The sequence below is a fragment of the Caretta caretta genome, chromosome 2 (genome assembly GCF_965140235.1).
Source record: "Caretta caretta isolate rCarCar2 chromosome 2, rCarCar1.hap1, whole genome shotgun sequence".
Classification (NCBI taxonomy): domain Eukaryota; kingdom Metazoa; phylum Chordata; order Testudines; family Cheloniidae; genus Caretta; species Caretta caretta.
Window position 1 is genome coordinate 74,296,055 of NC_134207.1, and position 25,337 is coordinate 74,321,391.

The following is a 25,337-nucleotide window of genomic DNA, read 5'->3' on the forward strand; positions in this document are numbered from 1 at the left end:
GCAAGGCCTTCATGCCCCAGCACCCCGGGGTACTCCAGTACGTAAGAGAGTGTGGTCAGAGTGGTTGCATAGGGTGGGAAGCTGAAGTGCTGTTTATCCAGGAGGGACTGGCCAGCTGTACAACCCCAGGTGAAAGTTTGAACATTCTTATTCATAATTATATACAGGCACATTTACACTAGCATACCCATGTTGTTTAAAGAGTGGTTTTTCAGAAAGTCAAACGGAGAAGTATATGTAAAAAAATTTTTTTAGCATCCTCAGGGAGAGTTTCCCTTCCTTTAAGAGTGTGGTATTTTGAAGACCTTTAAATATTGTCTCTTCACATCCATAACAAGATAAAATTATCTTGCCGTTTTGACTCTCTCAGAGGTGCCCTTAGTGAAATGTTTCATTATTGTTATCCTACAGATCCCCACACTTCAAAGGAGATTTTTGATTTTGCAGTGAAGGCGATCAGTCCACAGGTAGAATGTTTGATGAATATCTTCCGAGTGTGCATTCTTCTACATACATTAGTGCTGAAGAGCAAGTCATTTATGGTGAACCTTTTGTTTTTACAGGTTGACCTAAAGCGATATGCAGTACCTCTAGGTAAGATTTTATCTTATAACTGTTTGCAGTTCTATGGATACCAAGCATATCTTGGAGGAGACATGTTTCCTCCTCTGCTTATTCCCTTCAAAGAATACAGCATATTTTGCATTCTAGGCTAGAAGAGTGGAGTGAGAGAAGAGTGTGCTTTTGTGATCTAAGAAGTTAAAAATAGAGTAGTTGGCTGAGCAAAGCAAATTCTAATACTCAGCAACAACACTGCATCCAACACTTAACTTAATGGCATTTCTCTTTCTGTAATGTGACAACTTTGAATGCCATATCCAATGTGTTCCAAAATTTCAGGGAATGTTCTAGGCATCTGTGCATACCCAGGATAAAATCCAGATTAATGAGTAGCTACGCCATGCCTGCCTTCTAACCTGGGGTGTCGTTTACAATGCTTTGCTGGTGTATCCTCCCATTTGGATTGCTCACAAACAGCCTCCAGATAACTTGCCACCCCAAATGGAGTTTTCCCAGACACTTTAATCTAATCCATTGTGTTTTAATTGAACAATAAAACAAGTTTATTAACTACAGACAGAGAGAGATTTTAAGTGAGGTACAAGTAATGAGGTGTAAAAATCAGATATGGTTACAAGAAAATAAAATTAAAACACTACAAGTGCCTAACTTAACCAACTGTATGAGATTCAAGCAATGTTTCTCTCACTACACACACTCAGCAGTTTTACTGTCCAAACTTCTTAGGCCAGGACCTCTTCTCCAGTTCTGTGGCTGCTTCCTTTGTTCCTTTTGGTGTAGTGAATTGATGAACAGAGAGAGGAAGAGTGCTTTGGGCTGTCTGTCCCTCATTTTTATAGTATCTGTCCTCCTCTTGGAGAACGTTTCCACCTGAGATTCAGGGAATAGAGAGTATGTGTAGGAAAGGCTGTTCACTACTGCATTTCCTCACTTGTCTGAGGTTTCTTTGTCCACCCTTCCTGCTTGATGACTCTGTTTACTGCTTAAATGCAAGTGAAGCAGAGCACATGTTCCTTTGTTTGATACAGACCTGTTTGCCAGTTTCTGCTGTGGTTTGGAACATGTGTTAATACCGTTATACAGGGGAAAATGCAACACATTTTATCAGGATACTGTTGATGAGCAAATTACGAGTTTGCAAATGATACCTCACAAGGCATACTTTGTACAAAGATTATTACGATAATGTGTAAATTGTGGACACAGGACATACAGTTCTGGGGGAAAGTCTAAGACGGGGGTGTGTTGGGGTCACCCTGCAATATAACCCAGGCTGGTAAGTGAATTGCATGCTGGAGGCTGTTTGTCAGCAGTCCATACTGGAGGCTACAGCAACAAAGCAGTGTAGAGGATACCGCAGGTTAGAGGGCAGGGGTGACAGTTACTCATTAGTCTGGATTGTACCCTGGTATGTCACAGCGTCAGTGGCCAGAACTCTATTGATTTTGGTGAAAATCAGAAAAACTGAAAGGGGAAAATGGGGAACATATAGAGTCTGAGCAACAGGTTAGCTAAGCCTTCCATATAACAATATTCTCATCTCAGCTCTGCCCATCCTCCCAATACAGTTTTTAAAATGCTGTGGAGAAGGGGACAGTGGAGGGCACACAGAGCCCCTGGCATGGGGAAAATATGGGAAATGAGGAGCAGATAGAGCCCCTGGCCTGGGGGAGGTTGGGTGAAACTGATATGGAATGAAGGGAGGAGGTGGGGAGGTTTGCAGGGAGATTCTGAAATAGAGGGGGATGGAAGGTAGCATACAGGCAGCTATGAGGGAATGGAGGGATCTAGAGAACCTTTGGTGTGTGCAATGCTACAGAAGCAAAAAAGTGTGTGACCCTCTCGTAAAGGTGGTGTAGGTTGACTAGATCATGGATTCTCAGTCTGAGGGCTGCAACTCCTCACTGGGGGGTTATGACCACTCTGTATTTCCTATGTTGCTAAATGTAAGGTGCGGGGTTGGGGGGTGGCATTGTTCCTACCTACATCCCAGCTCAATGGAAGAGGGGACTCTGGCATGTCTCCTGGCATGGAAAAGGCTGAGACTCACTGGCCTAAATGAAGTAAAGTTCTCATTCATAATATCTGGAGCCCCTCCCTCCACCAGCAGTAATATACAGACCACTGAAAGGGGCTGCTGCCTCCCTTAGCTGTATCTATACTAGGATAAAAGCAGGAAGATTGTTTTCAGTTTTGAGCTCATATGTAGAGTTAAATGTGTGAATATAGATGTTTTAATGATCAGTAATACAATTTAGTCAGGAGATATGAGACTTCCTGTTGGCCTAATGTAAACTTCTAGAGCATGTTAAGTTGTCAGAAACTTGGAACACAAATCTGAGTTTTACTGAAAATTGTGGTTTTGAATTACAGTTGGATTACACTTGTTCAGCGAGCATGCTGCTCAGTTTGGCACCTGCCTTCTGGACAACTATATCTCGCTGTTTGAAGTACTGTCCAAGTGGTGTGGCCATACAAATGCAGAGCTGAAGAAAGGTGGTCATTCAGCCCTAGATTCGTTCCTTAGACAGGTACTGCTAATTTACATAAGAACTCCAAGACTTCATCAAGGAGTTAGATTTCTCAAAACACAAGTGGAGTGCGGGGACTGTTACATAGATATGGTGGTATATATTTTCTTAAGGTTGTCTTTTTTACTTTAGAAAATAACCAAAGTGAAATTAGTTTCTGGAAATCCATAATTGATTGTTTGTGTAAATCTGCAGATTTCTCTAATGGTGGCTAAAGATGCAGAAATGCACAAGAGCAAGCTGCAGTTCTTCATGGAGCAGTTCTATGGTATCATCAAAAAAATGGATTCGAGCAATAAGGAGTTGTCCATTGCCATTCGTGGATATGGGCTTTTTGCTGCGGTATGGCAAACTTACTCTGACAAAACATTGGATGGGTTTTATGTTATGATTTGGAAGCCATTCATCTTACATGTTTGTTTTGATTGGCAGAGTCTGTTATGCAGGGAATGCTTCCCCCCAACCCTAGTTGTTTCTGAATTATAAAAGAAATCCACGAGTCAGACTTCTGCATTTTGACTTATAATAATCACTAAAGGCTCAGTGAACTACCACTGAATTCACTTGGAAGACTTGCAGAATTGGACTCTAGAGCATTATAGCTTTTTCTCCTTAATATGTGACTTTAGAAGTTAGAAACACCCTTTCCGCTGTCAGAATTTTGGCCACATTAATTCAACTTAGACTTATCTTGTTGTGCTTGGATACGAAATCTACTGCCTTGGCAACTATTAAAAGTTGGAGGAGTTGCATCTATGGGCTGAAAATAAAACCTTTTTACCACTATATAATTCTCCTTTTTCCTTCCTCTCTCTTAACTGAGAGTGCTGGACAGGGTTTACTCTGGAGTCCCAACAGTGCTTCTCCTGATTGGCCAGTGTGGCTTGCTATGAGTAACATGTTGCTACCATGTTCCCCTGTGGAGAGCTAAGAGCCATTGTCTCTACAACATTCTCAGCCTGTCAGAGCTCTGGAAGTAATAGCTGTAGACCTCTTCAATGTCCCCAACTTATCCTTTCAAGGCAGTTGTATTGAAAAGTTGCAAGAAGAGGATAGATAGTGGCCACATTTCCGTTCCTAAAAGACCACCTAAATTCTTAGCTTCTCAAGTTGGGTTGGAAAAGTATTGTAACTGCAAGCTCAAAATCAGATTATTAATATAGTTGCAATAAATTATAAAGCAAGGTCACTTTGTTTACTAGCACTTAACTGTTGAACAACATGAAAAAAAGTATTCAAATGTATCAGGTTCCTGTAAAGTTTCAAAAAAAGTTTTTATCTGAACCCAGCTTTTTTGGTTTTTTGTTTTTGTTTTTTTCTAGTATTGCCACGTTCTTGTGCTTAACGTAAATACTAATTATTGAAGTGATACTTTACTTTCTCTCATTAAAGCCTTGTAAAGCTATAAATTCTAAGGATGTTGACTTCATGTACGTTGAGCTTCTTCAGCGCTGTAAACAAATGTATCTCACTGAGGCGGAGACAGCAGATGAACATGTGTATCAGCTACCCAGTTTCCTTCAGTCAATTGCAAGTGTTATATTCCACATAGATACAGTAAGTGGAATATTTAAAACATCAGTCAATTATTTTGTACCTTTAGAGCCATATATGGATCTGTTAAGGATGCACTGAACTACAATAGAAGAGACTCCAATATGGGAGTGCATGGTGACTTGCTGCTCAGCATGTACACGCTGACCTTTTGCTCCTAGAAGGCGGGATGAATAGTGCTATATTAAGAAAATTAATGAGAGGTCTGTTGAATAAAGGAAAGGATAACACACAGACTAGGTAAAACAGTAAATACTATGGCAATTGGTGCATTATAGGACAAGCACAGTAGTCAGGAGTGAAATTAAAAAAAAAACAGTCTCTGGATGTGGCACACCCTCCCTTATTAGGTCACTTGTGTTGCAATGGCAGGCATGGTGATATCTGTGTTAGAGGGACATAATCAACTTAATAGCCACACTTCTACATTTCTTTTAAAACTAAGGTTAAACTAAGGTCACTGGGGTTTTTTTCAGTTTGTTTTTGTGCATACAACAGCACTTTATATAGTCAGTTTCCCCTATGTACCGCTTACCCCCTATATACCCAATCACTTTCTTGTTTCAATCCGTCTTTCACACAACAATGGAAAGAGAAATGTTTCTCCGGCAATACAGCACAGCTTTGTATCAGCTGTGTTTGTATAAGCCTACTGTCTTTATCTGCTCCCACACTGATAAGTCTGACACTTAAAGTGCCACACTGAGACGGGCAAGTGAGTCTACATGGATTCCTTTATGTATCTGGAGTGTGTGTTTTGAATGAGGGCTTCCTGATCATTGGCCATAGGTTGGGAGTAAGATGAGCTGTACTTGAATGCCCTGGCTTCAGATGCATAAAAACAGATTAGGCTTCTGGTTTGTGGTTGCTTTTGTGTGAATAAAGCTCTCATTTTAAATTCATAATAATAAGAAATGAATATGATTATTTCTGCTAACACTTGCCTTCATTCAGAAACTGCCTTTCTGTTCCTGGGACATAATGTGGCCCCAAGAAGCCTTCACTAACTCCTGTCTGTCTTGATGTTTTAAACTCTGTCCACATATAGTGGTTTGCTAAGTCTTTCTTTTACCAGTAAATAAAAGATAGTAGATAATTGTGTAACATTTCTCTTCTTTTACCTTTTGTTGGGAATTGCCTCTTATTTGAGAAGATTTGCATAATTTCCTGAGTGTTTAATGAAGTTATAATCGTTGCTTTTACTGGACACTTTTTTTTCCTGCTCTTATTTTGTCTAGATTCCTGAAGTGTACACTCCAGTTCTTGAACGTCTAATTGTGGTGCAGATAGATAGTTTTCCACAGTACAGTGTAAAAATGCAGTCGGCTTGTTGCAAATCCATAGTAAAAGTTTTCCTAGCCCTGGCAGGAAAGGGACCAGTTCTCTGGAGTTTCATCAGCACAGTGGGTGAGTATGTGTTTCTGACTCCTGATTTTTCCATCTACAATGATAAACCAGTTGAAGATAAGTTTGTGGAGTATTTATCTGAGATGGTCTCAATGATAATGGCCATTTTGGGAGCAACCTGAGGACTCCCACTCTCCAGGCCAGTAGAGGGTTTGGGGTGCAGATTACATTACCCTTGAACATCCTCTACCAGTTCCCTCTACAGGTGAGTAACAACCTTGTATGAGAACGTGACGATGACTTACACAAAAGGGTAAATGAAACAATAGTGTTTTAAAAAAACAGAGGTAGCTGTTACTGTTCTTGTTCAGATACATTGGGTTGAGGGGGAGTCTACCAACAAAAATAAAAAGTCCCTGTTTCCCATTTGCAAAATTCTTAAACTTTATATTAAAAAATGTGTACATCTGTTTAGGCCTGGGAGCACTCTTGTGGTTGATGTTATTGTAGAATCTATCAGAAATACATGATGATGAACTCTTTGCTTTATGGAATATATTAATGGCATAAAATAAAATTCTAAATTTGTGATGTTGTTAAGATACAATCCTGTGAACAGAACAGTGTCTCTCAATGTTTATAAAATTTCCAAGATTTCCCAGCACGCCTTGCAATTAATATAAAATTAAGGGTTTTTCTTATTACATTGGGATTTATTAATTTTCTGTTTAATAACTGATCACCCACCGTATCATACTCTAACACAAGTCCTGACTCCCTGCTCAGTGAAGTCCATTGGGATTTTTCTTATTTACTGCAATGGGCATTAGATCAGGTGCTCAATTCTGAGTACAACCAGCATCAGACCTGGAGAGGGGATGAGGCAGTGCTGACAAAATGTGATGTGGAGGCAGTTCAAAAAAGTTTTCCTGTGGGAGATCCTTAAATTTAGAGTCCACTTCTGGTTGTGCTTGCCAATTGATAAACTTCCTCTCCCCGTATTTTTAAAACCCAAATTCTATCAGAATGCCAGAAATAAAGTTATACACCTCTTTCTTTTAGTGAATCATTTGGATGATGTACCTTTGAAATCTGTTCAGATAATTTTTTTTTATTTCAGTGCATCAAGGGTTAGTCAGAGTCTGCTCCAAGCCAATCACCTTCTCAAGGGTAAGTTAATTGTTGAGACTCTTTACTGGAAGTGTTTTTTTTTTGATTATACAGTGCAAAAGGCAGAGACTACTGTATATAGTTATCAGATCTGTAAAGTACGAATAACCTTTTGGGAGTCAGCTGATTGTTCTTTGGCGATCTATGATGTTTGTTACCAAAAAGATGCAAATAAACTGGTAGCTTTAAAAACAAATAAAGTCTTTTTTGTGCTAGTTTTGCATACTACTTAATGAATGAAAAGCCCTGTAAGCTGCTGCTGTTCTTCGAGTGCTTGTTCATGTCTATTCCAATCAGGTGTGTGCGCATTCACGGTAGCTGGAGGAGTTTTCCTGTAGCAGCCTCTGTTGGGTCGGCCTGGGAGCCCCCTGGAGTCGCGTCTTCATGGCGCTCAATAGAGACCCCTGCCGACCCGCCACCCCCTCAGTTCCTTCTTACTGCCAGTGACGGTTAGTTTGAACATCCCATAGCCCTTGCTTAGCAAGTGCCTTTATCTCTGTTTTTCTATATAGTTCTCACCCTCTAGGACATGAGGCACTGACTGGCACCGCCATAGCCCCGGCGCTCGAAGACAATCGGGTGTTGCAGCAATTGCTGCACCAGGTTGCTCAGGGTTTGGGCATCAAGGCAGAGGAGGTAGTAGAGGACTCTGATCCCATCGTGGATATCCTTGCAGCCTCTGGACCTTCCCATATTGCCCTACTGCTCATAAAAACTATTGTGGACACCACCGAAACCCTGTGACAGAACCCAGCCTCATTGCCACCTACCAGCAATAATTTGTGCTGGTTATGAACATCTTTATTCCCACCTGCAACCTGATTCCCTTGTTGTGGATGCTGCTAATCAGTGCAAGCAGCAAGGTTTTCAAGGCCCCTCCCCCCAAAACAGGGAGGCTAAAAAACTCTACCTTTTCAGGAGGAAGGTCTATTTCACGGGTGGATTGCGGCTCCACATTTCCAATCAATAGGCCACTGTCAGTCAGTACTCTTTTAATACCTCTGTGGCAATGGAAAAATTTTCAGAGTTGCTCTCCTAGACCCCCGTGCTGAATTTTCAGCCTTGTTTGAGGAGGGCAAGCTAATTTCCCAAGCTTCCGTCCAAGCTCTAGTGGACAGTGCTGATGTAGCTACGAGAGTCATGGCTATGGGGTGGCCATGGGAAGGGGCTCCAGGTCTCTGGTCTCCCATACGAGGTCCAGTGGACCATACAGGACCTCCCCTTTGAGGGTGTGACTCTGTTTTTGGAGAAGACCGATAAAAGGCTACACAGCGTAAAAGACTCTAGAGCCATGCTCAAATCCTTGGGCCTACACACTCCTGCCATGCAGCAGAAGCATTTCAGACCTCAACCTCCTCCGCAGTTCTACCAATAGAACTGACAGGACAGCTCCCGGAAGAGGAATAGGAACGGCAGAAAAAGGCCTCACCCATCCTCAGGCCAGGGCTCTGGCCAACCCTAACCACCTCCAGCCCCAAACCAGTCTTTTGAAGGTGCGGTCAAGGATGGCACACCAGAACAAAAACTGGACCTATGCTGCCTTACCTTTTCCTCCTGACTGTCCCCTTTCTGCTCTGCATGGTCCTGTATCACTTTGGACCGCTGGGTGCTCCGCAAGGTAGAGGGGGGATACCCCATCCAATTCCGTGCCCTCCTACCCTTCCACCTACCCTTCCCCATCCCTCTTCAGGGACCCCTCTCACAAGCAACTCCTTATACAGTAGGTGCACTCAGTCCTTTCGCTAGGGGCAGGGGAAGAGGTTCCTCAGGAGCAGAAGAGCAAGGGTTTCTATTCTTGGTATTTCCTAATACCGAAAGCCAAGGGCTGACTTAGGCCCATACTAGACCTCTGAGAACTCAACAAATTCGTAAAGAAGCTCAAATTCTGCATGGTCTCTTTGGCCTCCATCATCCCTTCATTGGATCCAGGAGATTAGTAAGCCTCTCTCGACTTGAAAGACGCGTACTTTCACATAACAATAACTCTGTCCCACAGAAAATACCTCAGGTTTGTGGTGAACAGGACCCACTGTCAGTTCACAGTCCTCCCGTTCGGCCTATCAGTGGTGCCTCGTGTTTTTATCTAGTGCATGGCAGTCATGGCTGTGTTCCTGTGCAGACAGCAGATACAGGTGTTCCCGTACCTCAATGACTGGTTCATCAAGGGCCGCTCCAGGTCTCAAGTGGAGGCACAAGTCAACTTCATAAGAGCGACATTTGACGAACTGGGCCGCCTTCTGAACGAGGGAAAATAAACGCTGTCCCCAGTTCAGAGGGTAGAGTTTATAGGGGCAGTAGTGGACTCGATACAAGCCAGGGCATACTTCCTGGAAGCAAGGTTTCATTCCCTCAGCGACATCATACGAGGTCTCAGGTAGTTCCCCACCACCACAGAAAGGAATTGCCTGAAACTCTTGGGACACATGGTGGCTTGTACGTATGTAGTACAGCGTGCCAGACTGAGACTTCGACCTCTTCAATTGTGGCTAGCATTAGTGTGTCGGCAAGTCCAGGACAGCTTGGACAGGATTGTAACCCTGCCTCGCCTGGCTCTCGACTCCCCCTGGTGGTGGCTCGACCCACGGATAGTACGTGCAGGGGTCCCCTTCACCAGCCCTCAGCTGTCCCTCTCGCTAGTGATGGATGCGTCAGCTCTGGGTTGGGGAGCACGTCTGGGAGAACTCGGAACACAAGGCCTCTGGTATCGGGTGGAACTCGCTCTCCACATCCATGTCAGAGAGCTGAGAGCAATACGCCTGGCGTGCCAGACTTTCCAAGCTCACTTGACAGGGAGATGCATCTCAGTTATGACAGACAACACCACAGTGATGTTCTATATCAACAAATGGGGGTGCACGTTCCTCTCCCCTGTGCCAGGAAGCCCTCCTGTTGTGGGACTTCTGTGATGAGCACTCGATACATCTGCAAGCATCATACCTCCCCAGAGTACAGAATGAGTTGGTGGACTATCTCAGCAGGTCGTTCTGTGGCCACAAGTGGTCCCTTCGCCCAGATGTGGCAAACTCAATCATCCATCAATGGGGCTTTCCCCAGATAGACCTGTTCGCCACCTGACGCAACAGGAAGTGCCAGCAGCTTTGCTTCTTTCTGAATCACAGTGCTGGTTCTATCGCTGATGCATTCCTCCTTACATGGGGAGACCATCTCCTATACACGTTTCTGCCCATTCTGCTCGTTCACAAGGTGCTCCTCAAGATTCAGAGGGAACGAACTTCAGTGATATTGAGAGCTCCAGCACTGGCACGCATCACTCCTGCAAATGTCCATGGAAGCTTCAGTCAGCTTGCTGCTCTTCCCGGACTTAGTAACTTAGGATCACGACAGTCTTCAACACCTGAACCTCGAATTGCTACGCCTCATGGCATGGAAGCTCCATGGCTGAACCTGATGGAGCTTTCTTGCTCAGACCCCAGTTAGACAAGTCCTTCTTGGCAGTAGGAAGCCTTCCACCAGGGCTACCTACCTTGCCAAGTGGAAGAGATTTTCAGTCTGGTTGGCGCAGCACCGTTCATCCCCAACGCTTGCCTCTGTGGCACTTATGTTGGACTATTTCCTCCATCTCAAGCAGCAGGGACTGTCTGTCATCAGTAAGGGTTCGTTTGGCTGCCATCTCTGCCTTTCACCCCGGAGCAGAGGGCCGCTCGCTCTTTGCTAACCCTATGGTTAGTAGCTTCCTTAAAGGTCTCGACAGACTGTACCCGCAGGTCTGATAGCCGGTCCGAGCTTTGGATCTCAGTCTGGTCCTTTCCAGACTCCTGGGTCCACCCTTTGAACCTTTGGTGACATTCTCTCTCTCTCTCTTTACACACAGACACACACAGACACTCTCTCTCTCTCCCTCGCGCGCTTCTGGTAGCAATAACCTCAGCCAGAAGGGTGTCTGAGTTCAAAGCCCTGACATCAGATCCCCCTTATGCTGTGTTCTCTAAGGACAAGGTTCAGCTCGGACCCCACACGACTTTTCCTCCCGAAGGTTGTCTCCCAGTTTCACATCAACCAGGACATCTTCCTCCCAGTATTCCATCCTAAGCTTCACTCGAGCGGCAGGGAGCAAAGGCTTCGCTCATTGGATGTCCGTAGAGCGCTAGCCTTCTACGTTGGGAGAACAAAGCCGTTCTGAAAGTCGGTCCAATTATTCGTGGCGGACAGGGTGAAAGGTCTTCCTGTCTCTTCTCAGCGAATATCGTCATGGATCACATCCTGCATCCATGAGTGCTAGAACCTGGCGAAGGTGCCAACTCTTCTGATCACTATATACTCCAGCAGGGCTCAGGCCTCTTCAACGGCTTTCCTGGCACAGGTTCCCACCCAGGAAATCTGCAGAGCAGTGACATGGTCCTCCATACACACTTTCACCATGCAGTATGTAATCACCCAGCAGGCCAGAGATGATGCGACCTTTGAAAGAGCAGTGCTCCAATCAGTGGACAACTCTGACCCCACCTCCTGAACTTGGCCTTGTGAGTCACCTGATTGGAGTGGACATGAACAAGCAGCAAAGAGGAAAAAATGGTTACTCACCTTCTCCTAACTGTTCTTCGAGATGTGGTGTTTATGTCCATTCCAATACCCACCCTCCTACCCCTCTGTTGGAGTAGCCAACAAGAAGGAACTGAGGGGGTGGCAGGGCTCTGTATTGAGCGTCATGAAGGCGCAACTCCAGAGGGCCCCAAGGCTGACCCAGTGGAGGCTGCTATGGGAAAAATTTTTCTGGCTACCATGCACATGCGTGCATGCACCTGATTGGAATGGACATGAACAACACATCTTGAAGAACAACAGTTACGAGAAGGTGAGTAACTTCATTTTTTTCATATAATGATAACACTTCAAAAGATAGCAAGAAAGGGTGCCCTGTACCTCTTAAACTCTTTGTTGCTTAGATTGGTCATCTCAAACTAGATCGTAACTAATCAGTCAGACTTTGGAGTTTCTGTGATGTTTACTAACATGGACTAAAGGATAAATCTAACTGAGCATGTAACAGGGGCCAACCACTTTTCAGGCACCCCTTTGTGGCTTGGGTGGCTCTATTGTGACCTGCCTCAGTTTCCCCTTCTGCTACGTAGCCCTTAAAGTCTACACAATCCAAATATTCAATGCATTCCCCTTCTGGAGTCCAATTTATTAAAACCTGCACAGTGTGTTGCAAAACCAAACTCAAACCACAGAGAACTTGTCTATATGAACATTTAGTTGGTGCCAAGCTGTTGCATACTCACCTGCTGTGTACTAACTGTCTGCTCCTGTTTCAAAATGGGGTGTAGATTAAAGTGCTCTAGGGCATTTTTAGTGTGTGGCAGTAGGGTCTGCACAGAGAGGTAGTCAGTGGAAGGCTAATGCAAGGTAGATTTACACCCCAGCTTGTGGCGAACTAAGTGTTTGTTTAGACAAGGCCAGAGTCTTTGCCCCAGTCCCAAGCTGGGCACAGGCCTTCCTCCCAAGGGTCTGTCTTCCCTTCAGAGTTCTAATACTCTCCTCTCTCCTTGTGTCAGGAGCTCCCAGAGCTGGGTTGTAATCAAATAGAGCCTTTTTTACTGCCTGCAGCACTCTCCTACAGCTGCTCTCTCAGGCCAGCTGCAGCATCCCAGGCTTCTGTCATGCCTGGCACTTCTAGTCTAGGCCTAGCTGGAGTGTTATGTTCCCACTTGAGCTCCCCTTTCCAAGGACTTACCCCTAGGAGTCTGTACTTTCCTTCCTTCTCCTGATCACATGACCTCATGATCTCACTCATTGTTACCCACCTGGGGAGGTGAGCTGATCTTCTCACAGGTGAGGCTGAGGGCCCATTTCCTCTTAGAGGCGGGACAGCCACCCTGTGATAGAACACTTGCCTAGTGAAGGAATTTTAAAATGTAACAATTAATCTCTTACACTGCATTGAATTAGAATCTCTTTAAACTAACAGATTACCTGAAGAGAAAATGAAATAGAGGTCCAGCGCATACACAGGAGAATTTTATAAGCAGCTAGTTGTACTCTATCTCCAGCATGGTAAAACCAGGAAGCAGTCTGTTTCAGTCTTCTGATCTAAAAGTGACTTCCAGTTACTTATCTTAGCCTTTATTGAGACTTCTTCTCTTTCTAAGGAAAATATGTAGCCGAGGCTCTTGTAGGTAGTTTCACATGCAATGTATTGTACAGTTATTTAAAAAATATTAACATATTGATCTATTGCACTGCCCTGTAGGAGATTTTTGGAAAAGAAGTTTCTAAATTGGAAGAGTCCACAGCAGCTGGAGAGGTCAGAACTGGGAAATGGAAAGTACCTACGTACAAGGACTATCTGGATCTTTTTAGAAGCCTATTGAACTGTGATACAATGAAGGTAAAAGCCCACTTAACGTTGAGACCCAACAAGAAAAAGTTGAACTCCTTGATTTTTTTTGTTACATTTATTCAATTAATCCAAGATTATTATTTGAATAAAGTTTATTGCTCTTAAAAGCAAGTAACTAACGTCACTGGCTAACACCTGGCCTCATACAGCCATATATTGTGCAGGCTGCCTTGCTTGGTTCTGCCAAAGAATCCTAATCCTGTCCTGTTCTTATCCCTGCTATGCCAACCCTAGATTTCTTCCAGGCAGGCAGCCAATCATGCTGCAGTATAGTGATTTAATGATATGGGCTCTGAATGTGGGCTGAGGGTGCGACGATCACATTAATTTAACAAAGGTGAATTTGGCCTCCTGGGGTGAAAGGCTTCTGTACTAACCCTCTGCACCACAATCCCTCAAAACTTTACAGGTTTAAAAATAAGGAAGAATATAAATTTCAGAGTAGCTCTTACCATTGTTTTGAAGTTTATCCCTTTTTCTCCCACAAAGGATTCAGTTTTCGCAGATGAAACGTTTCTGATCGCAAATTCACCACTGCTTTCTCTGAACCGTTTGTTGTATGATGAACTTATAAAATCAGTATTGAAGATTATTGAGAAGTTGGACCTGACAGTTCAGAAACTGAATGTTAGTGAACAGGTGAGGCCTGATATTTTACAATAATTATTGTGATGAAAACCCCAAATCCCAGTCTTTTGCCTTTCTTTCCATACAGTGTAACCCTTGAAGTCTCCTTGAGTTAAAATTCATAATAGTCAAAATGTATTAAATTTTATTTCTGGAAGCTATTTCCAAACTGCCATTATGGCTGTCTTCAAGACGGACAAAATTCCCTCCTTGGCATCCTGTGATCTCATTATTTTTGTTTTTCTTAGTGAGTATTTTCAGTTATTACAAGTCCAATGAATTACATATGTCTATTTTTAAAAAGATAGATTAACGTGTAGCAAACTAGTGAGTATATTCTTTTTCCTGCCTTGCTGCTGACTGATAACAGTGGGTAAGTATTGTTCCAATCTGTAATGCCCGCTCTGTTGAAGCACATAAGCACATATTACCCTTTTTTTTTTCTTTCCCCCACCCTAGGATGAAAATGAATCTGGCACTGCTTTGGTTGTTCCTACTTCTGATCCAGCTTCAAACCTTCAGCCAACTAAGCCTAAAGATTTTATAGCATTTGTTAACCTAGTAGAATTCTGCAGGTACTGCAAGTTCTATAATTTGGGAATTCTGGAGTAGGTGCTGGGATAGTAAGATGCTATAGAAATGTGAACTATTAGTATTGAGTGTGATCATTTCCTGGTTTCATGCAGCGGGAGTGTGTAGGTTTCTGGGCATATTTGATGTCTGTTTAAAGTGCACAATGTCCAGAACACTAGTTGGAAGCCAGTAAGCATATTTTGAACATTTAGGTTGTGGGTGAAAATATTAGTATACACTGAAACTGTATAGAAGATTTGCAGCAAACTCCAAGATACATGATGCCCTTCAAATTGAGTGAGGAATTAACTGTGTGACTGCTGCACTTTAATGCTATGTCATTCATATATTCTAAGTGCTTTAGTTTCAGATGCTTAAACTTTAGAAACTTACAATTCAATATTAGAGGTTTTTGTCACCATTCTAGCATTCTTATAAGATGGTTGATAAGTTAGTCATTCACCTTCATTTTATTCTCAGACATGCTTGCCTGTAATAAAATACCATATATAATTACACTAGCTATTGTAGGATATAATAATTATGAGGACTTTCAGCTCTCATGCTTTAGATCATAAGATCTCCTTTAAAATGTACTACACTATTGAAGGCCCCAAACTCTACAATAGTGTTATTGTAATCTGTAAGTGTTTAGGATCAGTATTGTATTATATTCTTTATAAGGGTGATCACTGGAGGGGTCAGGAAGAAATTCTCTATGTGCCCTATATAATGTGTAATTAGGGGCAGTCTGGGAATTTTACTCTTTCCTCTTTAGTTTCCTGTAACTGATTTCTTTTCAATACTGATAGTTGGTCTGTTGCATTATGGCAGTTCTGATGTTTTTCACTTTCAGGCTGGTATAAGAAAAACTCATTTCAATTTATTTTGTTTGAATGTTCCCTGTGCATTTATTTTACAGAGAAATTCTGCCAGAGAAGCATGTTGAATTTTTTGAACCATGGATGTATTCCTTTGGTTATGAGCTTATTACACAGTCAACACGGTTACCTCTTATTAGTGGATTCTACAAATTGCTCTCTGTTGCAATGAAAATTGCCAAGAAAATAAAATATTTTGAGGTGAGTACTCTCACTTGGAGCATCCCATTTTGTATTTTAATGACTATGCAAGTTGAAATATACTTTTGCACAACTGAAAATATTTATTAGTTATTGTTCGTTATTTTATTTAAAAATTTGGGTGCAAATTATGCCTTTTTGCAAAAAAAAACCTATTGGAAAGCTGAAATTAGGCTGAAAACTCAGCTTTTTAAAATATATCATCCATACGGGATTCCTTTCTGCTGGATCTTAGCTTCTTAGTGTGAGATTAATAGAACTCACCTAGCACTTAAGGTGTTTGACGTTTAAGGTGACTGGCCAGATTCTCAGCTGATATAAATTGTCATAGATCCATTGGCTCCAATGGAAGGAGGCTGATTTATACAAGCTAGGAAAATGGTCCAATAAATTCAGAGAAGCAGAATTACCAATTCAATAAATTACTCTTTCATTCTCTGAGTTTGTATCCTGTTGTGGGAGGAGGATTCATGTGCAAGGAAGCTTTTGGGCAAAGGAGGTCCTTCAATTCAATGGATATTCTTAGAGCTGTGAGGGAGGGAAAATCACAGATGTTGAACCACCTTCTGCTGTCCTTCTGCACTGCATACCTTCTCCTACCAAAAATAGGAGCATGGTTCCTACAAAGAGCCTGGCTGTGCCTACCGCTCCAAGAACTGTAGAAGGGAAGGACCAGTTTTTCACAAAAGTTCAAACTAAGAAGGTTGCCATTGATTTCCACAGAAATTGTGTAGACATTTATGCAGGTTAGCATGAGGGGATGATGCTATGGTGAGCAGCTGCCTTTTCCTACCCCACTCTCTTTCTAGCCGCACCTTTATAAACCTGCAGAGCCATATATGCACACTGTTCATGGAGAGAATCTTTCTTGTTTTCTCTTTGGCCTGGGGTGAGGGCTGGGGAGAGGAAGTGATGCTGCTGCTTAAACTCCTCCATCCACATGCATATTGATCACTTTGGCTAGTACTTGCATACATTTAGTTGCCTCTGTACCTCAAAGCAGAGAGGATGACTGTCTTCAGTGCTTTTTGGTAGTATGTAATGGTGACTTTTGCTGAGAAAAGTGAATGAACGTACATTTTAAGCTTTCACTTTAGCAGATCTGTTAGTATTCAGGCAATAACCTATTCTTATCCTGTAGCTTTTTGTTTTGAGCCTAACTTGCGGAACAAGACTTGATGTCTGTCAGAACACGTACCTTTTGTGTATATATTTTTTTATTATTCATAGCAGTGATGATAGTTTTCTGTTTGGCAGGGTATAAGTCCAAAGAGTTACCAAAAATGCCCTGATGACCCTGAGAAGAGCTCTTGCTTTGCACTATTTGCAAAATTTGGAAAAGAGGTAAACCATTTTCTTTGTTAGGCTTTTATTACTATATCAATATAAACAGTGTTATTTCCAGTACAGCATTTTTAACAATAGTATCTTTTTGATTTTTGTCTCCATCATAATACAGCATTATCCCAGCATTTTGGGTTATAAGAGATACTTACTTTAAATAAATATGACCATGCGCAAGTGCCTTTCCCTGCCTGCTTGCAAGCACAGTCCAAATACTCTGTAGTCCAAACTTGCTGCATTTCTAAGGTTTGGTTTCATTAACATAGAAACAAACAATAAGATCAAATTCAGCTCAAGCCTTCTTCTGACTTGGCTGCTCAGCCAACACCCTAAATCTCTTATATTTGGGTGGAGAAATAAACCACCTGCCTGCATAAGGGCTAGTCTTCACTGGCAACTCCCAGCGCTCTTTAAAAAAACCTACCTCAACGGGGGGCGTAGCTCCCAGCACTGTGAGCGCTGTTTACACTGGTGCTTTACAGCGCTGCAACTTGTTGCACTCGGGTGTTTTTTCACACCCCTGAGCGAGAAAGTTGCAGTGCTGTTAATTGCCAGTGTAGACAAGCCCTTAGTCACCAAAAACACCTTAAGAGTCTCTGGTAGGATCAACACCTGCTCCCTGACTGGTATGTTTCAGACCGAAAAAGGTCATTCCAGTAAGCTGAAGTGATTGTGTCAGATAACCCAATAGTGCAGTATAAAACTATACAATATGCTCCTTTCTTTCTTTAAGTAAAGTTCCAAAATGACTAGAAGTGATTCTGACTTGGGAGAAAGACATTTACATCCCTTACTCAACTTAAATGTAAAGTTGATTCATTAAACAAATATAACTATTATCATGCCTTTTAGTCCATCCCCCCATAGTAAATGATTAGTGCCAAGAATGAACTTCAGGGAAAGAAATGCTGCTTAGTATAAAATAAATAGCAACACATCTTCCATTGTTAAATGAAAATAATCAATTCAAGGGGAACAATTGTCAGTTCTCTTTTTAAATATGGATGGTAAATTCTACCATACTGCAGTGGAATCATCTCGGCAAATCAAAGGATGTGCAGTTCCTGATCTACAACTATACAGTTACTTCTCAGTTGTGCATTCTATATTGCATGATAATGAGTTATTCTCTATGTGGCATTCAGATCCTATACCCAGATTTATTGTTTCAGTTTATAGAATGGATCTGTCACAAACTATATTTAAAAATGCATATTACAAAACAAATGTAAGTTGAAATAATGTCAGTTAAAATGTACTCTGGTGTTCAAAAATGAGACTCAGTGCACGGCCTGAGAGAAAACAATGTGAATACATAGGCTTTGTAGTATGCTTATGTATGCAGTAAGTTAGGCTTTGTCGGACCAATGGAGGAAGAAAATTCCATAGTTAAAATCTAATCTTTGGCCCTAGAGTTTTGTTCAGGAGAACAAAGTTTAACAATATTAAGAGCAAGCACTGTCCTTAAACTGATTGTAGTCAGGAGATAAGTTCAAGTTCATAGAACTTATTTGTTCTTCAAGATAAGACAAATCATCCTATTACTGTTGATATGATATGATGATGACTTTTTTATAATATGGGATGTGAGTGAAGTATTTAAAAAGAAAAAACACTTAAACGTGTGATGTCAGAACAGCCCCTCATTAGAACTAGATTTTTAATTTACACTTTGAACTAAAATCATACCAAAACCATGAAACCTCACAAAACCCTCTCTTCCAGTGGGGTTTAAACGTTTTGGTTGATTCTACAGTACCTAAAATACCAACTCTTAAGTACAACTTTTACCCTCAAGGTATTTTCTGAGCTGCTGTGAATTTCTGTTATCCTACCCATTATGTTCTAGTCACTAAACGAGATTCCTGTGGTATATGAATTATATAGCAACATATAGTGATAAAGCCAACACTTTCAAGATCCTTTAAGGTTTTATTTACCAGCTAAACAAATGATCTGCTCAATTATTATTGTTACATTTCTGAATTTTAGGTAACAGCAAAAATGAAACAGTACAAAGACGAGTTGTTAGCATCATGTCTAACCTTTGTACTCTCCTTACCACATGACATCATCATGCTTGATATCAAAGCATACATTCCTGCATTGCAGGTGGGTCAGTGTGATGTATAATTAACATTCTTTGTTGGCTTTTGTTTTTAAAATCACTCTTGCAAAATTTTGTAATTGTATATGATTTTTTTTTTTTGACGGACAGGTAAGAAATCTCTTTCACTTTTGCACTAGCATCATCATTGATAAAAAGTTGGGTCATTGACCCTTTTGTGTGAGCTGGTAAATTTGTATGGCTAAAACGTGATGTTTGCAGCTCCACCTGAAGGTTGTGATCATGCAAAGGAGTTCCAATGTTGTAATATAGTAAAATAAATGTTTGGTACATTAGCATGTCAGCTCTTAAGGAACTAAAGATATAAAAGGACATTATAATTTATAGTGTTATAATTTACTCATAAAGGTATCTTTTCTTTAAATCTTAGTATTGATTCCCAAAATATTTAATAGCTTTGTTGGCTTAATATGTAGAGTGCATTTAAGCTGGGCCTCAGCTATACCCCAATGGCTGATGTGGGGCTGGATGCCCTGGAAGACTGGTCAGCTCGCATTCCCAAACATATAATGCAGCCTTACTACAAGGATGTCCTTCCTCTCTTCGATGGCTATTTGAAAACCACTGGATTGGCAGGTATGTAGTAGAAAACATTGATGGTATAGAAATACAGAGTTGGGGGCATTTGCAAGCTTTAATATATTCAAGTATAATATAATAAAAAATTCAGTAGAGCATGAGGGTGCGGATGTAGGATACTTGCAGCTTATTGTAGAAGCTCTTGCATGTGGAATATTAGGAGATTCTTCTACAAACAAGAATTGTGCTGCTTTTTTTTATTAAACTGAGAGATCAGTGACTGCTGCAAGTAGAATCCCAACAATAGCAAATGGTATCAGTATATTTGCGCCATCCTTCATATTGTTTTCAGCAGTAGCTAACAGGACAATAACTGTTGTATTACCCCTAGTTTATTGGGGTAAGTTTTGTAATGTTAGTGGGAGTTCTGTGTACCCATGAGTGGGCAATAACCCCAGTTACTGGTCTTCACTTCCAGCTATAATAACTGGCTTTTTCAATGCTCAAGTAAAAGGCCCATATTGGATAGTGAAATTTTACCTCTACTGACACCTCAATTAGCTGTTGTGTAATAATAATTTCTGAAAAATTAGCAGAGCCTCTTCATGGCCAATCTTGTGCCACCCTGTAAATTGCCTGGTGGGGGGGAAAGCTTTCTGTTAGAGAATGGCTATTGCCCTTCTCTGTGCACCTCACAAGTTCAAGCAAGTCCTGTCTTCAGTTCACCCATGCTCCCAATGGTTGATGACAATAGTCCTCTTGTCTCTTTTCTGGTGTTAAGTTTCCTTTGAGTCAGCTTAAAGTCGGTTCCATAACATGAAGAGTTTTTCCATGTCAGATATCTGAAAAGGAACTTAATTTTTTGCAAAATCACTTTTAAGAGAATAAATTCAGTGGATTTGAGTATATGGGCAGTATACATTATAGTATATGGGCATTAATAAGCTGCTTCTTTTTGATCAGATGAATCCCAGAATAATTGGGAAGTGAGGAAGCTTTCTCGTGCAGCCCAGAAAGGATTTAACAAAGTTGTGATACAACGTCTGAAAAAAGCAAAGACCCTTTCATTGGTAAATCCTTCTTTCTCTATTGAAACTGACATTAACACTTCTGTTCTGCTCAGCTTTCAAAACCAAAAAGTATTATATCTTTTCAGAAGTAGATGTGAAAATACACTGTTTATATCTTAAATCAGAGTGAATCATTTATTTGCTGGCAGTAACAGCATGTAACCATGAATTCTCTCATTTTTCTTAGTGACGTTTCATGTATTTTTTTCTTGTATATAATATGAGGCCTGACTGACATGTTGAATAAACTGATGTTGTAGATGCCTTCCAAAATCAGATGCTGCACATATAGGCTTGTGAACAGGGCCCTGTGGATCCCTTGATTGTGGAAATCACTTCTTGCCACAGAATTGGGCTCAAGAGTTTAAGCTTTTATTTTTGAAAATCTGTTTCTGGCCCGTACAATTGCAGAGTAAATCTTGGGTACAGATTGATGCAGAATTGTCTTCCTAAATCTGCGGATAACCAGGAACAGTAGCACTGAGAGGTGAAGTGTCCCACTCATCTCAATGAGGTATTAACTCTGAAACACAAACCTGATAATCTGTGGTATATTGAAAATGTGCAACAGTATGAAATAATTGGAATTGAATATCACATGAATAATGCAGGGATTAGTTAATTGATTGTGGTGCTTAACTTTATATGTATTTCAGTAAAATTTTTAAAAAGCCCTATATAATAAAAACTACTTCAGAATTTCCAGAACATCCACCAGACTGCTGCTGATTTACATCCTGTTTGCTGCAGAGTACATGAGGCCTTGCTCAGAAGAAGTATCTGATATTTTCCTGACTGGTATTCAAGCCACACTAAAATCAGAATCTGGTTTTATAGTGGTTCTGAATGGTACTTTGTGGAAATTTTTGTATCCCATCCAAAACGTAATTGAAACTCATGAAAGTCAGGCATATCACTCATCCAACCCAGGGGCTTCTCTCTCTCTTTAGAAAACAGTGGCATAGTTTAATTTATATGTAATTTAATTTGGGTAATTTTAATTTATAAACTACCTGGAAGGGAGACAGTTTTAAGCAGGTAAACAATAGCTAATCCTAGTTGTGTATGCAGTGTTGTACCCATGTCAGTCCCAGGGTATTAGAGAGACAAGGTGAATGAGGTAATATGTTTTACTATTCTCTGTCGCTCAAAAGCTGGTCGCTCACCAACAGAAGTTGGTCCAATAAAAGATATTCCCTCATCCGCTTTGTCTTTCTATTTGTGCAGACAGTGTCAGATCCAGTAGTTTATGAACAAAGCCAGCTAGTTTATACATTAAACTAATTTACATCATTGTTGGCTGCTGGATACTCAGCACTTCTGAAAATCAAGCATATGCCTAAATATGGATTTAGGAGCCTTACTTTAAACCCCTATTTTTAAAAAATCTTTACCTTAAGTGTTTTGATTTTGTGAAATTCTGCACCCAACATGGTATTCTGTAGTCATGTGATATTCCTGTGCAGAACAGAGACAAATGTGCCACAAAATTATTTTACCTTTCCTGCAGAAATTGCCACTGAAGTGTCACAAAATATGGTGACTGTTTTGATACCTTCAGAATCAATCTTACTAGGGAGAGGAACTGCATATGGAGCCAGATAAAAATATATATAAAATGTTTTCCAGTGCTTCTGCCTCTTACTGAGGCAAGAATTCCACCCCTACCTCCAACTGTTTTAACTTTGTGGACAGGAATTTACTAATTAAGACCCTAATCCTGTATCCACTTATATTTGTAAAGTTACACACATGCGTGTGTAGCCCCACTGTCTCTTCACTTTTCTAATGAAGTTCTGAATTATCCAGGAAGAAGACCTGTCCTTGGAAGCTGTAAGAACTAGAGTGGTTCGGCTTCTTGGATCTTTGGGAGGGCAGATCAATCGAAATTTAGTTACAGGTGAGTGTCGAAAAATATTAAACACTTTTTTATGCTCTCTCTCGTTTACAACTGACTTTAAGTGCAGGTTCATAAATGTTATCCTTTTATGAAATAAGGTGACCTTACCAAATAAAACACTATTTTAGTAGGCTGGTTCTATTTTGTTAAGCTTTCCAGTTCACAAGAAGAAAGTAAAACCTATTATGGAATGATAAGTGTGTGTCTGCACTGCAGCTGGGAGTGCCATTCCCAGCTTGAGTAGACATACATGCATTATCTCCGCTCAAGCTAGCATGCTAAAAATAGCAGCGTGGTTGCGGCAGTACAGGTGGTGGCTTGGGCTAGCCACCTGAGTATGTATCTAGGACCTCAGTCAGGGTTGTACTTGGTGGCTAGCTCAAGCCACCATGGCCATGTTGCTATTTTTAATACATTAGCTTGAGCAGAGCTAGTGCATTTTTGTCTATCTGAGCTGGGAATTACACCTCTCAGCTTGCAGTGTAGACATACCCGGAAAGGTCACTTAGCCCACAATCATGCAAAGCCTTACACATATACTTCACTTTATACACGGGATTGGTCCCTTTGATGACTATTAATGGAAAAGTCTGAAACTGACTGTACAAAGTGAAGTCGGACTCAGTTTTTGCCGCCTCCCATTTACCCCTTCCACTCCCCAGGTTAACTATCATTTTCTCTTTTAATTTTAGACATTTTAGGGTCATATCTTGTCACTGGATCCACTTGTTTAGACCCTATACTCACACTGAGTCCTGTTTGAAATTAGTGAGTTTCTGTGCATTTCCAAGGGTCTTCCTGCCTGGATCCAATTTGTAGAATCCCACCTCTAAGTGTTGCTTGTAACAGAAGCAGACCAAAAAAATCCATATTGGACTTTTGAGAGAAGTGTTCTGAAACAAGCATGTTCCAATATGTTCCAAATTTATAAACTACTCTGAAATTACCTCTGTTGGAGTTGGATAGTAATGCTTTCTTGTGACAAGTTGGCAGCAATTACTCTTTCTCCAAGTGACAGTGAAGCTGTTTTTCTGTGAAAGTGAGACCACCATTATTCTGACAATTACCTTGATTAGCTAGGTACTTTGATGCACCCCTTGTTTGAAGTTGGCGGGGTTAGTCAAACAACTCTATCAAAATGCCTGAAAATCTCAGTGCTTTATGACTTGTGTTTTGATTTTTATTATCTGGTTAGTTGCATAGCATAAAGCTTATTTTTGTTTTGCTCTCTTCCTAATATACTAGCTGCTTCTGCAGAAGAGATGATGAAGAAATTTGTGTCCTGGGACACTGAGAAGCGCCTGAGCTTTGCTGTACCCTTTGCAGACATGAAGCCAGTCATCTACCTGGATTTGTTCTTGCCTCGTGTGACTGAATTAGCTCTATCTGCTAGCGACAGGCAAACTAAAGTATTGCCATTTTTGTGTTTGTTTTCATTATTAAATAATTGTCAGCTAATGCTTGTAAAAGATCTACTTCCTTTCTGAAGACTGTTCTGTTTTTGACTAAATCCTAGACTGTAACATGGTTCCTTGATGCAGCTCTATAATCATGTTGCTCTCCACGCTATAAACTAAAAAGTTATAGAACATAGATCCTTTGAACTGTACTGTACAGCCATGTGCTTCCACGGTTAGACTTGTAGTGAAAATGAGGGTTTAGAGAGAGCTTTTTTTGTGTGTTATGTGGCCTCCCTTCCCTGGCATAGTAAGCAAGCTTGTATTTTCCTTATCCATTGGCACTTGTGCAGGAAAGTATTTAAGGACATGCTTAAGTTCTTTGCTGGGTTGGGATCATGGTTTCCAAAGAAAGACGAGGCCAGTAGTGGCAATAGCAATGAAAGGCTATGAATGGTTTTCAATAATGTGTTTTCTCCAGGTCATAGATTCCACGGCCAGAAGGGACCATTGTGACAATTTAGCCTGACCTGCTGTATAACACACAGGCCATAGAACTTCCCCAAAATAATTCCTAGAGCGTATCTTTTACAAAAACATAAAAAACAAAAACCCCAATTGTGCACAATGAAATGGGAGGCAATAACTTGCTATGAAAAACTGTATTAGTATCTGAATTACTTAGTGAGCACAGTATTGAAGTACTTCTTAGTGCAATATTTGTTGCTAGGATGAGGATACAGTATAGATCAAAACCAGTTCATTAACATGCATTAGTGATAAGAATTTCCCCCGACCCCATTCCTTTCTTGTATAAGTAACTGGTACATAACAAAAAAGGCTGATCAAACTTTTATTGCAGGTTGCAGCATGTGAGCTCTTGCATAGCATAGTTATGTACATGTTGGGGAAGGCATCTCAAATGCCAGATGGACATCCAGGTTCCCCACCCATGTATCAGCTGTATAAACGAATATTTCCTGTACTGCTTCGGCTTGCCTGCGATGTAGACCAGGTAAATACATTTATTTGTTTGTGCCTCCCACTGAAACTCACACTTTGTACTGTTATATCTTAGAAAATTCCTTTATAGCTTGGTTAAAAGCGTCAAAATTTTGGAATACATTTACTACATGATATAAAATATTATGG

At 41.1% G+C, this 25,337-nt stretch overlaps 1 protein-coding gene across 3 annotated transcripts in view; it reads left to right on the forward strand.

The window, feature by feature from the left end:
* The window catches only part of PRKDC (protein kinase, DNA-activated, catalytic subunit), a 162,302-nt gene that overhangs the window by 14,191 nt on the left and 122,774 nt on the right, over nt 1–25,337 (forward strand). For all 3 annotated transcript variants that reach the window (XM_048840604.2, XM_048840606.2, XM_048840605.2), the window contains exons 8-25: nt 412–467; nt 564–594; nt 2,956–3,113; nt 3,309–3,455; nt 4,506–4,670; nt 5,906–6,074; nt 7,135–7,184; nt 13,396–13,533; nt 14,035–14,184; nt 14,632–14,747; nt 15,668–15,827; nt 17,085–17,171; nt 19,164–19,283; nt 19,716–19,875; nt 20,782–20,888; nt 22,698–22,788; nt 24,034–24,197; nt 25,048–25,200. In XM_048840604.2, the coding sequence (XP_048696561.2) occupies nt 412–467; nt 564–594; nt 2,956–3,113; nt 3,309–3,455; nt 4,506–4,670; nt 5,906–6,074; nt 7,135–7,184; nt 13,396–13,533; nt 14,035–14,184; nt 14,632–14,747; nt 15,668–15,827; nt 17,085–17,171; nt 19,164–19,283; nt 19,716–19,875; nt 20,782–20,888; nt 22,698–22,788; nt 24,034–24,197; nt 25,048–25,200 (2,222 nt within the window). The remainder of the gene's footprint in view (nt 1–411; nt 468–563; nt 595–2,955; nt 3,114–3,308; nt 3,456–4,505; nt 4,671–5,905; nt 6,075–7,134; nt 7,185–13,395; nt 13,534–14,034; nt 14,185–14,631; nt 14,748–15,667; nt 15,828–17,084; nt 17,172–19,163; nt 19,284–19,715; nt 19,876–20,781; nt 20,889–22,697; nt 22,789–24,033; nt 24,198–25,047; nt 25,201–25,337) is intronic.